At 52.9% G+C, this 17,563-nt stretch overlaps 1 protein-coding gene across 1 annotated transcript in view; it reads left to right on the top strand.

Annotated features, from left to right (window-relative positions):
• Positions 1–237: 237 nt before the first annotated feature.
• The window catches only part of LOC119963589 (dynactin subunit 1-like), a 160,521-nt gene continuing 143,195 nt past the window's right edge, over positions 238–17,563 (top strand). Inside the window, exons 1-2 of the mRNA XM_038792919.1 lie at positions 238–617; positions 5,440–5,685. Coding sequence (XP_038648847.1) covers positions 546–617; positions 5,440–5,685 — 318 coding nt within the window. The 5' untranslated portion in view covers positions 238–545. The remainder of the gene's footprint in view (positions 618–5,439; positions 5,686–17,563) is intronic.

Genomic DNA, 17,563 nt, shown 5'->3' with positions numbered 1-17,563 from the left:
GAGGCGGGGACACCGGGAGGCCGGGACACCGGGAGCGGGGACACCGGGAGCGGGGGGCCGGGACACCGGGAGCGGGGACACCGGGAGCGGGGGGCCGGGACACCGGGAGGCGGGGACACCGGGAGCGGCACCGGGAGGCTGACAGGATCCGGGAGCGGGGGGCCGGGACACCGGGAGGCGGGGACACCGGGAGCGGGGGGCCGGGACACCGGGAGCGGGGACACCGGGAGGCTGACAACAGACGGGATACCGGGAGCCGCAGCCTGACACCGGCACCGGGATTGCTGACACCGGGGGGGCCTGTGCTCCGGGATTGGGAATTCAGGGATTGGGGAAACTGAGGTAGCAGATTGCGGGATTGGAGAATCTGGGATTGTGAATTCAGGGATTTGTTGATCCGGGATTGGGGAAACCGGGATTGGGAATTCAGGGGTTGAGGAATTTGAGGGAAGCGGGATTGGAGAATCTGGGATTGGAGACCGGGATTGGGAACCGGGATTGAAGAATCTGGGATTGGAGACCGGGATTGGGAACCGGGATTGGGGATGAGAGCCGCCACTGTGGCCTCGGGGCCAAACCCACGGCTCAGTCCCCGCAGCAAAAGGAGAGAAAACCGGGTGAGTGTGCAAGAGGGTGTGTGCGAGAGAGTGTGTGCGAGAGGGTGTGTGCGAGAGAGTGTGTGGGTGTGTGCGAGTGTGCGAGAGAGTGTGTGGGTGTGTGCGAGAGGGTGTGTGCGAGAGAGTGTGTGGGTGTGTGCGAGAGAGTGTGTGGGTGTGTGCGAGAGAGTGTGTGGGTGTGTGCGAGAGAGAGTGTGTGGGTGTGTGCGCGAGAGAGTGTGTGCGAGAGAGTGTGTGGGTGTGTGCGAGAGTGTGTGTGGGTGTGTGCGAGAGAGTGTGTGGGTGTGTGCGAGAGAGTGTGTGCGAGAGAGTGTGTGGGTGTGTGCGAGAGGGTGTGTGCGAGAGGGTGTGTGCGAGAGGGTGTGTGCGAGAGGGTGTGTGCGAGAGGGTGTGTGCGAGAGGGTGTGTGCGAGAGGGTGTGTGCGAGAGGGTGTGTGCGAGAGGGTGTGTGCGAGAGGGTGTGTGCGAGAGGGTGTGTGCGAGAGGGTGTGTGCGAGAGGGTGTGTGCGAGAGGGTGTGTGCGAGAGGGTGTGTGCGAGAGGGTGTGTGCGAGAGGGTGTGTGCGAGAGGGTGTGTGCGAGAGGGTGTGTGCGAGAGGGTGTGTGCGAGAGGGGTGTGCGAGAGGTGTGTGCGAGAGGGTGTGTGCGAGAGGGTGTGTGCGAGAGGGTGTGTGCGAGAGGGTGTGTGCGAGAGGGTGTGTGCGAGAGGGTGTGTGCGAGAGGGTGTGTGCGAGAGGGTGTGTGCGAGAGGGTGTGTGCGAGAGGGTGTGTGCGAGAGGGTGTGTGCGAGAGGGTGTGTGCGAGAGGGTGTGTGCGAGAGGGTGTGTGCGAGAGGGTGTGTGCGAGAGGGTGTGTGCGAGAGGGTGTGTGCGAGAGGGTGTGTGCGAGAGGGTGTGTGCGAGAGGGTGTGTGCGAGAGGGTGTGTGCGAGAGGGTGTGTGCGAGAGGGTGTGTGCGAGAGGGTGTGTGCGAGAGGGTGTGTGCGAGAGGGTGTGTGCGAGAGGGTGTGTGCGAGAGGGTGTGTGCGAGAGGGTGTGTGCGAGAGGGTGTGTGCGAGAGGGTGTGTGCGAGAGGGTGTGTGCGAGAGGGTGTGTGCGAGAGGGTGTGTGCGAGAGGGTGTGTGCGAGAGGGTGTGTGCGAGAGGGTGTGTGCGAGAGGGTGTGTGCGAGAGGGTGTGTGCGAGAGGGTGTGTGCGAGAGGGTGTGTGCGAGAGGGTGTGTGCGAGAGGGTGTGTGCGAGAGGGTGTGCGCGAGAGGGTGTGCGCGAGAGGGTGTGCGCGAGAGGGTGTGCGCGAGAGGGTGTGCGCGAGAGGGTGTGCGCGAGAGGGTGTGCGCGAGAGGGTGTGCGCGAGAGGGTGTGCGCGAGAGGGTGTGCGCGAGAGGGTGTGCGCGAGAGGGTGTGCGCGAGAGGGTGTGCGCGAGAGGGTGTGCGCGAGAGTGTGTGCGGGTGTGTGCGAGAGTGTGTGCGGGTGTGTGCGAGAGTGTGTGCGGGTGTGTGCGAGAGAGTGTGCGGGTGTGTGCGAGAGAGTGTGCGGGTGTGTGCGAGAGAGTGTGCGGGTGTGTGCGAGAGAGTGTGCGGGTGTGTGCGAGAGAGTGTGCGGGTGTGTGCGAGAGAGTGGGGTGTGTGCGAGAGAGTGGGGTGTGTGCGAGAGAGTGGGGTGTGTGCGAGAGAGTGGGGTGTGTGCGAGAGAGTGGGGGGTGTGTGCGAGAGAGTGGGGGGTGTGTGCGAGAGAGTGTGCGGGTGTGTGCGAGAGAGTGTGCGGGTGTGTGCGAGAGAGTGACTGTGCGAGAGAGTGACTGTGCGAGAGAGTGACTGCGAGAGAGTGACTGTGCGCGAGAGTGACTGCGCGAGAGTGACTGTGGGCGCGAGTGACTGTGGGCGCGAGCGAGAGTGACTGTGGGCGCGAGCGAGAGTGACTGTGGGCGCGAGCGAGAGTGACTGTGGGCGCGAGCGAGAGTGACTGTGGGCGCGCGCGAGAGTGACTGTGGGCGCGCGCGAGAGTGACTGTGGGCGCGCGCGAGAGTGACTGTGGGCGCGCGCGAGAGTGACTGTGGGCGCGCGCGAGAGTGACTGTGGGCGCGCGCGAGAGTGACTGTGGGGCGCGAGAGTGACTGGGCGCGAGAGTGACTGTGGGCGCGAGCGAGAGTGACTGTGGGCGCGAGCGAGAGTGACTGTGGGCGCGAGCGAGAGTGACTGTGGGCGCGAGCGAGAGTGACTGTGGGCGCGCGCGAGAGTGACTGTGGGCGCGCGCGAGAGTGACTGTGGGCGAGCGCGAGAGTGACTGTGGGCGCGCGCGAGAGTGACTGTGGGCGCGCGCGAGAGTGACTGTGGGCGCGCGCGAGAGTGACTGTGGGCGCGCGCGAGAGTGACTGTGGGCGCGAGCGAGAGTGACTGTGGGCGCGAGAGTGACTGTGGGCGCGAGCGAGAGTGACTGTGGGCGCGCGCGAGAGTGACTGTGGGCGCGCGCGAGAGTGACTGTGGGCGCGCGCGAGAGAGTGACTGTGGGCGCGCGCGAGAGTGACTGGGCGCGCGCGAGAGTGACTGGGCGCGCGCGAGAGTGACTGGGCGCGCGAGAGAGTGACTGTGGGCGCGAGCGAGAGTGACTGTGGGCGAACGAGTGTGACTGGGCGCGCGCGAGAGTGACTGTGGGCGAGCGAGAGTGACTGTGGGCGCGCGCGAGAGTGACTGTGGGCGCGCGCGAGAGTGACTGTGGGCGAGCGAGAGTGACTGTGGGCGAGCGAGAGTGACTGGGCGCGCGAGAGTGACTGTGGGCGCGAGCGAGAGTGGCTGTGGGCGCGAGCGAGAGTGACTGGGCGCGCGAGCGAAAGGGGGAGGAGGGTACTGTACCCCAGTGTTACTTGTTGGAGTTTAGAAGGATGAGGGGGGATCTTACTGAAACTTACAGGATACTGCGAGGCCTGGACAGAGTGGACGTGGAGAGGATGTTTCCACTTGTAGGAGAAACTAGAAGCAGAGGGCACAGCCTCAGACTAAAGGGACGATCCTTTAAAACAGAGATGGGGAGGAATTTCTTCAGCCAGAGGGTGGTGAATCTGTGGAACTCTTCGCCGCAGGAGGCTGTGGGGGCAAATCACTGAGTGTCTTTAAGAGAGATAGATAGGCTCTTGATTAATAAGGGGGACCAGGGGTTATGGGGAGAAGGCACAAGAATGGGGAAGAGAAAATATCAGCCGTGATTGAATGGGGCAGCAGAGTCGATGGGCCGAGTAGCTTAATTCTGCTGCTATGTCTTATGGTTTCCTGGTTATACAGTGACAGACCCGTCCCCACCAGTACTGTATCCCAGGGTTATACAGTGACAGACCCGTCCCCACCAGTACTGAACCCCAGTGTTATACAGTGACAGACCCGTCCCCACCAGTACTGTACCCCAGTGTTATACAGTGACAGACCCATCCCCACCAGTACTGTACCCCAGTGTTATACAGTGACAGACCCGTCCCCACCAGTACTGTACCCCAGTGTTATACAGAGACAGACCCGTCCCCACCAATACTGTACCCCAGTGTTATACAGTGACAGACCCGTCCCCACCAGTACTGTACCCCAGTGTTATACAGTAACAGACCCGTCCCCACCAGTACTGTACCCCAGTGTTATACAGTAACACACCCGTCCCCACCAGTACTGTACCCCAGTGTTATACAGTGACAGGTCCATCCCCACCAGTACTGTATCCCAGTGTTATACAGTGACAGACCCATCCCCACCAGTACTGTACCCCAGTGTTATACAGTGACAGACCCGTCTCCTCCAGTACTGTACCCCAGTGTAATACAGTGACAGACCCATCCCCACCAGTACTGTACCCCAGTGTTATACAGCGACAGACCCGTCCCCACCAGTACTGTATCCCAGTGTTATACAGTGACAGACCCTCCCCACCAGTACTGTACCCCAGTGTTATACAGTGACAGACCCATCCCCACCAGTACTGTATCCCAGTGTTATACAGTGACAGACCCGTCCCCACCAGTACTGTACCCCAGTGTTATACAGTGACAGACCCGTCATCACCAGTACTGTACCCCAGTTATACAGTGACAGACCCGTCCCCACCAGTACTGTACCCCAGTTATACAGTGACAGACCAGTCCCCACCAGTACTGTACCCCAGTGTTATACAGACCAGTCCCCACCAGTACTGTACCCCAGTGTTATACAGTGACAGACCCGTCCCCACCAGTACTGTACCCCAGTTATACAGTGACAGACCCGTCCCCACCAGTACTGTACCCCAGTTATACAGTGACAGACCCGTCCCCACCAGTACTGTACCCCAGTGTTATACAGGGACAGACCTGTCCCCACCAGTACTGTACCCCAGTGTTATACAGTGACAGACCCATTCCCACCAGTACTGTACCCCAGTGTTATACAGTGACAGACCCGTCCCCACCAGTCCTGTACCCCAGTGTTATACAGTGACAGACCCGTCCCCACCAGTACTGTATCCCAGTGTTATACAGTGACAGACCTGTCCCCACCAGTACTGTACCCCAGTTATACAGTGACAGACCCGTCCCACCAGTACTGTATCCCAGTGTTATACAGTGACAGGCCCATCCCCACCAGTACTGTACCCCAGTGTTATACAGTGACAGACCCGTCCCCACCAGTACTGTATCCCAGTGTTATACAGACCCGTCCTGAATGAATGTCTGACATTTCTAGCCTGTACTGGCTGCCTGTTATGTGCAGCACAGTCCTGCCTGTGGTTTGACCCCTCACTCCAAAACTATTTCTCTTTTCTGTTGATCTATCTGTCTTTTGTCAATAACGACTGGTTTGATTTCTTTTCAGACGAACAGTAGCAGAATGAGTGGTGACGTAGGTGCCGGGAGACCCCTGAAGGTTGGCTCGCGTGTTGAAGTGATTGGGAAGGGGTACCGTGGCACTGTTGCATATGTGGGTGCCACAATGTTTGCCTCTGGTAAATGGGTTGGAGTGATTCTGGATGACGCCAAGGGGAAAAATGATGGTACGGTGCAAGGCAAGCGATACTTCACCTGCGATGAGAGTCATGGCATCTTCGTACGTCAGTCCCAGGTAATGTGGTTTAGAGTCCCTGCGTTGAAGGGAGGTAGAAGGGGTTTTCACAGTAACTTCATTGACGCCTACTTGTGACAATAAGTGATTATTATTATTATTATTATTATTAATTTTGGGACGGGTGCCATGTTTTTAGAAGTCTTTTGGGATTTGGGTGTGAGGCTCCCAGTTGATGTTATAACTGGATGGGAAGATCCGAGAATGGGACCCTATCTCAAAAGACCATATGATTAACGTTTTTGAAGAAACCTTGGAGGAACAGGAACGTTAATTAGTTTCAACAAGTACATAGAACATAGAACAGTACAGCACAGAACAGGCCCTTCGGCCCTCGATGTTGTGCCGAGCAATGATCACCCTACTCAAACCCACGTATCCACCCTATACCCGTAACCCAACAACCCCCCCTTAACCTTACTTATTTAGGACACTACGGGCAATTTAGCATGCCCAATCCACCTAACCCGCACATCTTTGGACTGTGGGAGGAAACCGGAGCACCCGGAGGAAACCCACGCACACACGGGGAGGACGTGCAGACTCCGCACAGACAGTGACCCAGCCGGGAATCGTACCCGGGACCCTGGAGCTCTGAAACATTTATGCTAACCACCATGCTACCGTGCTGCCCCAAAGTATTTTTTGAAAATTAAATATGTAAAGTTTGATTATGATATGACACTTTACTCCCCTCTTACCTTCCCAAATATACACCAATTTCAAGATTAACACAGGATACAAAATATATCTCGGGCACACAGTCCCTTGTAAACACACAGGGTGACTGTGGTCAGAAGCACTCCTCTCTGAACCCAAGTGAATGTCTGTGGTTTTCTTTTCTGTTCAAAACTCTCCTGATTCTTATCCCGTGAGCCACCCAGTCTCACTGGCCTCTAGCTTCCACAGGAATCATTTCAAATTCCGCTTTCAAAAGTCACACTTTCAAATTTTCTTTTAAATAATGCTTTCTTTCAACTGTTCCTATCAGTATTTTGCTTTCAGATTATACACCTCCCTCTTCAGATTTCTTTTGTCTTAAAGGCATTTACACAAACTCCAAGATCCAGCCACCAATTTCCATTGTTATTTCATCACCCATTTCACAGGCTGTCATATACTCTCAGGAACCTAAAAATCACCTCAGATATCTTTCCGATGTCTCAGCCTTCTCAGCTCTGCCTGTCTTTACTGAGCAGTTCTCGGTCTTCACACCATTAACGTCCGGTTTCTTGGAAACTTCTTTTCATTTCTCTAGTTTCCCTAACTACTTGGATTTTAATTCTCTAAACCATTACTCAACAGTGTGGCTTTTCTTCTAGCAAAGCTGAGAGAGATGTTCCCTCTCTGGCCATCTAAACCAACTGCTTCAAGCAGAGCTGCGAGAGCTGCCTTCGCTCACTACCTTATACCCAAATGCAACATTCAGCAAAACAGTAAACTCAGAAACCTACCGATCTGAAAGGTGCCCTAAATTGCTTAGTAACAACCTCAAGCTTTCTGCAATTTTTATTTATTTTTTATGCCATAACTCCCCCACCCATGCATATAAAAACAGCTTTGTCGAGCAGGAATCTAACTTCAGTTAAACCCACTTATTTTTTATACCTTATTTTTAATATTTACCAATACAAATGTAAATCCCTTTAAACTACTGTTGTTTTCCAAACACCTCCTATTTCAAGGAAATCAATCTTCTGAACCATGCAGATTTCTTCACACTGATATTACATCCACATCACAAATATCTCACCACATAACATATTGCATCATACAAGTAAACTTTTCATTGTTCTCAACTGCAGATGTCACATTATATAATTAAAATGATTTAGCCAAACCCCAAGAATAACTTCCCAGAACAAAGAATAATTACAGCACAGGAACAGGCCCTTCGGCCCTCCCAGCCTGCACCGATCCAGATCCGCTATCTAAAACTGTCGCCTATTTTCCAAGGTCTACTTCCCTCTGTTCCCCGCCCATTCATGTATCTGTCTAGATGCCTCTTAAATGATGCTATCGTGCCCGCCTCTACCACCTCCGCTGGCAAAGCGTTCCAGGCACCCACCACCCTCTGCGTAAAGAACTTTCCACGCACATCTCCCTTAAACTTTCCCCCTCTCACCTTGAAATCGTGACCCCTAGTAATTCAATCCCCGGCTCTGGGAAAAAGCTTGTTGCTATCCACCCTGTCTATACCTCTCATGATTTTGTAGACCTCAATGAGGTCCCCCCCAACCTCCGTCTTTCTAATGAAAATAATCCTAATCTACTCAACCTTTCTTCATAGCTAACACCCTCCATACCAGGCAACATCCTGGTGAACCTCCTCTGCACCTTCTCCAAAGCATCCACATCCTTTTGGTAATGTGGCGACCAGAACTGCACGCACTATTCCAAATGTGGCTAACCAAAGTCCTATACAACTGTAACATGACCTGCTGACTCTTGTACTCAATACCCGGTCCGATGAAGGCAAGCATGCTGTATGCCTTCTTGACCACTCTATCAACCTGCGTTGCCACCTTCAGGGTACAATGGACCTGAACACCCAGATCTCTCTGTACATCAATTTTCCCCAGGGCTTTTTCATTTACTGTATAGTTCGCTCTTGAATTGGATTTTCCAAAATGCATCACCTTGCATTTGCTTGGATTGAACTCCATCTGCTATTTCTCTGCCCAACTCTCCAATCTATCTATATTTTGTTGTATTCTCTGACAGTCCTCCTCGCTATCTGCTACTCCACCAATCTTAGTATCATCTGCAAACTTGCTAATCAGACCACCTATACCTTCGTCCAGATCATTTATGTAGATCACAAACAACAGTGGTCCGAGCACGGATCCCTGTGGAACACCACTGGTCACCTTTCTCCATTTTGAGAAACTCCCTTCCACCACTACTCTCTGTCTCCTGTTGCCCAGCCAGTTCTTTATCCATCTAGCTAGTACACCCTGAACCCCATACGGCTTCACTTTCTCCATCAGCCTACCATGGGGAACCTTATCAAATGCCTTACTGAAGTCCATGTATATGACATCTACAGCCCTTCCCTCATCAATCAACTTTGTCACTTCCTCAAAGAATTCTATTAAGTTGGTAAGACATGACCTTCCCTGCACAAAACCATGTTGCCTATCACTGATAAGCCCATTTTCTTCCAAATGGGAATAGATCCTATCCCTCAGTACCTTCTCCAACAGCTTCCCTACCACTGACGTCAGGATCACCGGTCTATAATTCCCTGGATTATCCCTGCTACCCTTCTTAAACAAGGGGACAACATTAGCAATTCTCCAGTCCTTTGGTACCTCACCCGTGTTCAAGGATGCTTCAAAGATATCTGTTAAGGCCCCAGCTATTTCCTCTGTCCCTTCCCTCAGCAAAATGGGATAGATCCCATCCGAACCTGGGGACTTGTCCACCTTAATGCCTTTTAGAATACCCAACATATCCTCCCTCCTTATGCCGACTTGACCTAGAGTAGTCAAACATCTATCCCTAACCTCAACATCCGTCATGTCCCTCTCCTCGGTGAATACCGATGCAAAGTACTCGTTAAGAATCTCACCCATTTTCTCTGACTCCACACATAACTTTGTCCTTGAGTGAACCCACCCTTTCTCTAGTTACCCTCTTGCTCCTTACATATGAATAAAAGGCTTTGGGATTTTCCGTAACCCTGTTTGCTAAAGATATTTCATGATCCCTTTTAGCCCTCTTGACTCCTCGTTTCAGATTGGTCCCACTTTCCCGATATTCTTCCAAAGCTTCGTCTGTCTTCAGTCGCCCAGACCTTATGTATGCTTCCTTTTTCCTCTTAGCTAATCTCACAATTACACCTGGCATCCATGGTTCCCTAATCTTCCCATTTCTATCCCTCATTTTCACAGGAACATGTCTGTCCTGCACTCTAATCAACCTTTCTTTAAAAGCCTCCCGCATATCAAATGTGGATTTACCCTTAAACAGCTGCTCCCAATCCACATTCCGCAGCTCCTGCCGAATTTTATTACAGTTGGCCTTTCCCCAATTTAGCACTCTTCCTTTAGGACCACTCTCGTCTTTGTCCATGAGTATTCTAAAACTTACGGAATTGTGATCACTATTCCCAAAGTAATCCCCAACTGAAACTTCAACCACCTGGCCGGGATCATTCCCCAATACCAGGTCCAGTATGGCCTCTTCCCGAGTTGGACTATTTACATACTGCTCTAGAAAACCCTCCTGGCTGCTCCTTACAAATTCTGCTCCATCTAGACCTCTGACCTGTCAATGTTGGGGAAGTTAAAATCTCCCATCACCACCACCCTGTTGCTGCTGCATCTTTCCATAGTCTGTTTATATATTTGTACCTCTATCTCACACTCGCTGTTGGGAGGTCTGTCGTACAGCCCCAACATTGTTACCGCACCCTTCCTATTTCTGAGCTCTGCCCATATCGCCTCACTGCTCGAGTCCTCCATAGTGCCCTCCTTCAGCACAGCTGTGATATCCTCTCTGACCAGTAATGCAACTCCTCCACCCCTTTTACCTCCCTCCCTATCCCACCTGAAGCATCGATATCCTGGGATATTTAGTTGCCAGTCCTGCCCTTCCCTCAACCAAGTCTCAGTAATAGCAATAACATCATATTCCCAGGTACTGATCCAAGCCCTAAGTTCATCTGCCTTATCTACTACACTTCTCGCATTAAAACAAATGCACCTCAGACCACCAGTCCCTTTGCGTTCATCATCTGCTCCCTACCTACTCTTCCCCTTAGTCACGCTGACTTCATGATCTAGTTCCTTACAGGCTTTAGTTACTACCTCCTTACTGTCCACTAACCTCCTCATTTGGTTCCCATCCCCCTGCCACATTAGTTTAAACCCTCCCCAACAGCGTTAGCAAAAGCACCCCGAGGACATCAAACCCCCAGCGTTATCAAACACTGGGTCACATCATACTTCAGCCTTCTGTTTCTTTTTCATCTGATTTCTCATTTCCAAGTCTAAAATAAATGTTTCAGTTAAGTCTTCAGAGCAGGTGTCCTATTCGTCACTTGCAGGCATTGTTCTGCTCTCAATCCCACTTTCCAAATTCGCACGCTAAATCTGCATTTCGATTTAACAGGCAAAATAGTCGTGCTCTAACATCTCATTTCTTGTCTTATCAAAATCTCTTTTAGCTATTTCAAGAATGTTGAAGATGCTTGTTTTGTTCATTCAAAATAGTTTCATCCTCTTTCTTAATTTGTTCTTTGAATTTCTGTGACCTTGTTGTTTCAAATGCTTTCTTTTCAATTTAGTTTGAATCATGTCAATCACTTCCTCTCTCTGCAGTTTCATTGTTCGTTCTGACCCTTCAACTTGTTTGCACAAGTTCTGGACTATCTCAGTGGAGTTTTAATGGTCTTTGGTAAACTATTCACTTGCTTTTCTTCCAACTATAGTGCATGGGATTGGGGGCAGTATATTGCGATGGATAGAAAACTGGTTGGCAGACAGGAAACAAAGAGTAGGAATTAACAGGTCCTTTTCAAATTGGCAGGCAGTGACTAGTGGGGTCCCACAGGGATCGGTGCTGGGACCCCAGCTATTCACAATATATATTAATGATTTGGATGAGGGAACAAAATATCAGATCTCCAGGTTTGCAGACGACACCAAGTTGGGTGGGAGGGTGAGCTGTGAGGAGGATACAGGGATCCTTCAGTGTGATATGGGCAGGTTTAGTGATTTGGCAAGTGAATGGCAGATGCAGTATAATTTGGAAAATGCGAGGTTACCTAATTTTGGTTGCAAAAATGAGAAGGCAGACTATTATCTGAATAGCACAGACCCTGAGGGGAGTGTGCAGCGGGACCTGGGTGTCCTTGTACACCAGTCGCTGAAGGTAAGCATGCAGGTAGAGCAGGCGGTAAAGAAGGCTAATGGTATGTTGGCCTTCATTGCGAGAGGAGTCAAGTACCGGAGCAGATGTGTCTCGCTGCAATTATACAGGGTCTTGGTGAGGCTACACTTGGAATATTGTCTGCAGCTTTTGTTTCCTTATATGAGGAGGGATGGCTCTTGCGAGAGAGAGAGAGAGTGCTATGAAGGTTTACCAGAGTATTGCAAGTCAGAGAGATCTAGGTGTACAGGTTCAAGGGTCACTGAAAGGGGCAACACAGGTGGAGAAGGTAGTTAAGAAGGCATACGGCATGCTTGCCTTCATTGGCCGGGCATTGAGTATAAAAATTGGCAAGTCATGCTGCAGCTGTAAAGAACCTTAGTTAGGCCACACTTGGAGTATAGTGTTCAATTCTGGTCGCCACACTACCAGAAGGATGTGGAGGCTTTAGAGAGGATGCAGAAGAGATTTACCAGGATGTTGCCTGGTATGGAGGGCATTAGCTATGAGGACAGGTTGAATAAACTCGGTTTGTTCTCACTGGAATGGCAGAGGTTAAGCGGCGACCTGATAGAGGTCTACAAAATTATGAGGGGCATGGACAGAGTGGATAGTCAGAGGCTTTTCCCCAGGGTAGAGGGGTCAATTACTAGGGGGCATAGGTTTGACGTGTGAGGGCCAAGGTTTAGAGGAGCTGTACGAGGCAAGTTTTTTTACACAGAGGGTAGTGGGTGCCTGGAACTCGCTGCCGGAGGAGGTGGTGGAAGCAGGGACAATAGTGACGTTTAAGGGGCATCTTGACAGATACATGAATAGGATGGGAATAGAGGGATACGGACCCAGGAAGTGTAGAAGATTTTAGTTCAGACGGGCAGCATGGTCGGCACAGGCTTGGAGGGCCGAAGGGCCTGTTCCTGTGCTGTGCTTTTCTTTATTCTTTGTCCTGGGATTGCAGTACTGGTGTGCAAGGAGAGATTGAATCGGTTAGGATTGTATTCGCTGGAGTTCAGAAGAATGAGGGGGGATCTCATCGAAACCTAGAAAATTCTAACAGGACTGGACAGGGTAGATGTAGGAAGGATGTTCCCGATGGTGGGGGTGTCCAGACTAGGGGGCACTGTCTGAGGATACGGGGGGAGACCATTTCGGACAGAGATGAGGAGAACTTTGTTCACCCAGAGAGTGGTCGGCCTGTGGAATTCGTTACCACAGGAAGTAGTTGAAGCTAAAACATTGTCTGTTTTCAAGCAGCAGTTAGATATAGCACTTGGGGTGAAGGGGATCAGAGGATATGGGGGGGGAAGCGGGATTAGGCTGTTGAGTTGGATGATCAGCTATGGTCATAGTGAATTCCAGAGCGTGCTCCAAGGGCCGAATGGCCTCCTCCTACTTTCTATATTTTACTATATCTTGTGCAGTATCAGCGACAAGCATTTAAAAATCTATCTGGTCATTTACTCAAAGATTACTTTGCAATGCCAGCAATTCTGATTGACAATTTGTAATTTCCAATTCTGCAGGTACTTTAGTTGTTTTCCTCTTGTCCATTACTGACTTACTAGGCAGTCGGTTACATTTTTCTGTCGGGTTAATTATAATGCTGTGCATAATAAAAGGGTTACTTGTATTAAGGTTACAAACCTGGTGACTGTAGTTTATTGGCTCAGCCAAGCACCTCGGGGATTTTAATTAAATCTAATTTCACCTGTGCTGTGACTCTGGGTCAAGTGGGCCTGAAATTGATACACGCTAGCCCATGGTGTTGTGACATTAACCATTACTCCATGGCATGGCTTTTCTTCTAGCAAAGCTGAGAGCATTGTGCCCTCTCCAGCCTACTACCCCAACTGTTTCTAGCAGAGCTGTGAGAGCTGCCTTCCCTCTCACTACCTTATCTTAATATCCAGGTAAAAAAGTAAACTCTCAAACCTTTGCCTCCCCAAAGGTGTCCCAGTTATTAAACAACGACGCCATGCTTCTGCTAGCATTCATTTACCTTTCACATAACAACTTCTGTAAGCACAATTGGAATGAAAACCCAAGCCCCCCACACATAACACCTTTGTCCAGTAGGAACCTCATGACCGAGTTTAAAGCTGCACCTTATTTATAATCCCGACCAATAAGAATAGGACTCCCTTAAAACTACCTGGGACGGTGTGTTTTGGGGGTTTGGGACGGTGTGTTTTGGGGGTTTGGGGACGGTGTGTTTTGGGGGTTTGGGACGGTGTGTTTTGGGGGTTTGGGGACGGTGTGTTTTGGGGGTTTGGGACGGTGTGTTTTGGGGGTTTGGGGGGGGGTGTGTTTTGGGGGTTTGGGGACGGTGTGTTTTGGGGCGGTGTGTTTTGGGGGTTTGGGGACGGTGTGTTTTGGGGGTTTGGGGGACGGTGTGTTTTGGGGGTTTGGGGACGGTGTGTTTTGGGGGTTTGGGACGGTGTGTTTTGGGGGTTTGGGGGGGGGTGTGTTTTGGGGGTTTGGGGACGGTGTGTTTTGGGGCGGTGTGTTTTGGGGGTTTGGGGACGGTGTGTTTTGGGGGTTTGGGGACGGTGTGTTTTGGGGGTTTGGGACGGTGTGTTTTGGGGGTTTGGGGACGGTGTGTTTTGGGGGTTTGGGGGGGGTGTGTTTTGGGGGTTTGGGGACGGTGTGTTTTGGGGCGGTGTGTTTTGGGGGTTTGGGGACGGTGTGTTTTGGGGGTTTGGGGTGTGTGTTTTGGGGGTTTGGGACGGTGTGTTTTGGGGGTTGGGGGGGGTGTGTTTTGGGGGTTTGGGGACGGTGTGTTTTGGGGGTTTGGGGACGGTGTGTTTTGGGGGTTTGGGACGGTGTGTTTTGGGGGTTTGGGACGGTGTGTTTTGGGGGTTTGGGGGGGTGTGTTTTGGGGTTTGGGGACGGTGTGTTTTGGGGGTTTGGGGACGGTGTGTTTTGGGGGTTTGGGACGGTGTGTTTTGGGGGTTTGGGACGGTGTGTTTTGGGGGTTTGGGACGGTGTGTTTTGGGGGTTTGGGGACGGTGTGTTTTGGGGGTTTGGGGGGGGTGTGTTTTGGGGGTTTGGGGGGTGTGTTTTGGGGGTTTGGGACGGTGTGTTTTGGGGGTTTGGGGGTGTGTTTTGGGGGTTTGGGGACGGTGTGTTTTGGGGGTTTGGGGGGGTGTGTTTTGGGGGTTTGGGGGGGTGTGTTTTGGGGGTTTGGGGACGGTGTGTTTTGGGGTTTGGGGGGGTGTGTTTTGGGGGTTTGGGGACGGTGTGTTTTGGGGGTTTGGGACGGTGTGTTTTGGGGGTTTGGGGACGGTGTGTTTTGGGGGTTTGGGGGGGTGGGTTTTGGGGGTTTGGGGGGGTGGGTTTTGGGGGTTTGGGGACGGTGTATTTTGGGGGTTCTGGGACGGTGTGTTTTGGGGGTTTGGGACGGTGTGTTTGGGGGTTTGGGGGGGGTGTGTTTTGGGGGTTTGGGGACGGTGTGTTTTGGGGGGTTTGGGACGGTGTGTTTTGGGGGTTTGGGACGGTGTGTTTGGGGGTTTGGACGGTGTGTTTTGGGGGTTGGGACGGTGTGTTTTGGGGGTTTGGGGACGGTGTGTTTTGGGGACGGTGTGTTTGGGGGTTTGGGGGGGGTGTGTTTTGGGGGTTTGGGGGGGGTGTGTTTTGGGGGTTTGGGACGGTGTGTGTTGGGGGTTGGGACGGTGTGTTTTGGGGGTTTGGGGACGGTGTGTTTTGGGGACGGTGTGTTGGGGGTTTGGGGGGGGTGTTTTGGGGGTTTGGGGACGGTGTGTTTTGGGGGTTTGGGGACGGTGTGTTTTGGGGGTTTGGGGACGGTGTGTTTTGGGGGATTGGGGACGGTGTGTTTTGGGGGTTTGGGGATGGTGTGTTTTGGGGGTTTGGGGACGGTGTGTTTTGGGGTTTTGGGGACGGTGTGTTTTGGGGTTTGGGGGGGTGTGTTTTGGGGGTTTGGGGACGGTGTGTTTTGGGGGTTTGGGGACGGTGTGTTTTGGGGGTTTGGGGACGGTGTGTTTTGGGGGTTTGGGGGGGTGTGTTTTGGGGGTTTGGGGACGGTGTGTTTTGGGGGTTTGGGGACGGTGTGGTTTGGGGGTTTGGGGGGTGTGTTTTGGGGGTTAGGGACGGTGTGTTTTGGGGGTTTGTGGGTGTGTTTTGGGGGTTTGGGGACGGTGTGTTTTGGGGGTTTGGGGACGGTGTGTTTTGGGGGTTTGGGACGGTGTGTTTTGGGGGTTTGGGACGGTGTGTTTTGGGGGTTTGGGGACGGTGTGTTTTGGGGGTTTGGGACGGTGTGTTTTGGGGGTTTGGGGGGGTGTGTTTTGGGGGTTTGGGGACGGTGTGTTTTGGGGGTTTGGGACGGTGTGTTTTGGGGGTTTGGGACGGTGTGTTTTGGGGGTTTGGGGACGGTGTGTTTTGGGGGTTTGGGGACGGTGTGTTTTGGGGGTTTGGGGACGGTGCGTTTGGGGGTTTGGGGACGGTGCGTTTTGGGGGTTTGGGGGCGGTGCGTTTTGGGGGTTTGGGGGGTGTGTTTTGGGGGTTTGGGGGGGTGTGTTTTGGGGGTTTGGGGCGGTGTGTTTTGGGGGTTTGGGACGGTGTGTTTTGGGGGTTTGGGGGGGTGTGTTTTGGGGGGCTTGGGGGGGTGTGTTTTGGGGGTTTGGGGCGGTGTGTTTTGGGGGTTTGGGGTTTGGGGACGGTGTGTTTTGGGGGTTTGGGGACGGTGTGTTTTGGGGGTTTGGGGACGGTGTGTTTTGGGGGTTTGGGGACGGTGTATTTTGGGGGTTCTGGGACGGTGTGTTTTGGGGGTTTGGGGGGGTGTGTTTTGGGGGTTTGGGGACGGTGTGTTTTGGGGGTTTGGGGACGGTGTGTTTTGGGGGTTTGGGGACGGTGTGTTTTGGGGGTTTGGGGACGGTGTGTTTTGGGGTTTGGGGGGGTGTGTTTGGGGGTTTGGGGGGTGTGGTTTGGGGGTTTGGGACGGTGTGTTTTGGGGGTTTGGGACGGTGTGTTTTGGGGGTTTGGGGACGGTGTGTTTTGGGGGTTTGGGGGGGTGGGTTTTGGGGGTTTGGGGGGGTGGGTTTGGGGGTTTGGGGGACGGTGTATTTTGGGGGTTCTGGGACGGTGTGTTTTGGGGGTTTGGGGGTTTGGGGGGTGTGTTTTGGGGGTTTGGGGGACGGTGTGTTTTGGGGGTTTGGGGACGGTGTGTTTGGGGGTTTGGGACGGTGTGTTTGGGGGTTTGGGACGGTGTGTTTTGGGGGTTTGGGGGGGGTGTGTTTTGGGGGTTTGGGGACGGTGTGTTTTGGGGGTTTGGGGGGGGTGTGTTTTGGGGGTTTGGGGACGGTGTGTTTTGGGGGTTTGGGGACGGTGTGTTTGGGGGTTTGGGGGGGTGTGTTTGGGGGTTTGGGGGGGTGTGTTTTGGGGGTTTGGGGGACGGTGTGTTTTGGGGGTTTGGGGACGGTGTGTTTTGGGGGTTTGGGACGGGGTGTTTGGGGGTTTGGGAACGGTGTGTTTTGGGGGTTTGGGGGTGTGTTTTGGGGGTTTGGGGACGGTGTGTTTTGGGGGGTTTGGGGAGGGTGTGTTTGGGGGTTTGGGGGGGTGTGTTTTGGGGGTTTGGGGGGGTGTGTTTTGGGGGTTTGGGGACGGTGTGTTTTGGGGGTTTGGGGACGGTGTGTTTTGGGGGTTTGGGACGGTGTGTTTTGGGGTTTGGGACGGTGTGTTTTTGGGGGTTTGGGGACGGTGTGTTTTGGGGGTTTGGGACGGGTGGTGTTTGGGGGGGTTTGGGGGGGTGTGTTTTGGGGGTTTGGGGACGGTGTGTTTTGGGGGTTTGGGACGGTGTGTTTTGGGGGTTTGGGACGGTGTGTTTTGGGGGTTTGGGGACGGTGTGTTTTGGGGGTTTGGGGACGGTGTGTTTTGGGGGTTTGGGACGGTGTGTTTTGGGGGTTTGGGGACGGTGTGTTTTGGGGGTTTGGGGACGGTGTGTTTTGGGGGTTTGGGGGGTGTGTTTTGGGGGTTTGGGGGGGTGTGTTTT

This window comes from Scyliorhinus canicula, chromosome 3, assembly GCF_902713615.1.
Source record: "Scyliorhinus canicula chromosome 3, sScyCan1.1, whole genome shotgun sequence".
Lineage (NCBI taxonomy): Eukaryota > Metazoa > Chordata > Chondrichthyes > Carcharhiniformes > Scyliorhinidae > Scyliorhinus > Scyliorhinus canicula.
This window is presented reverse-complemented; position numbering and strand designations above follow the sequence as displayed.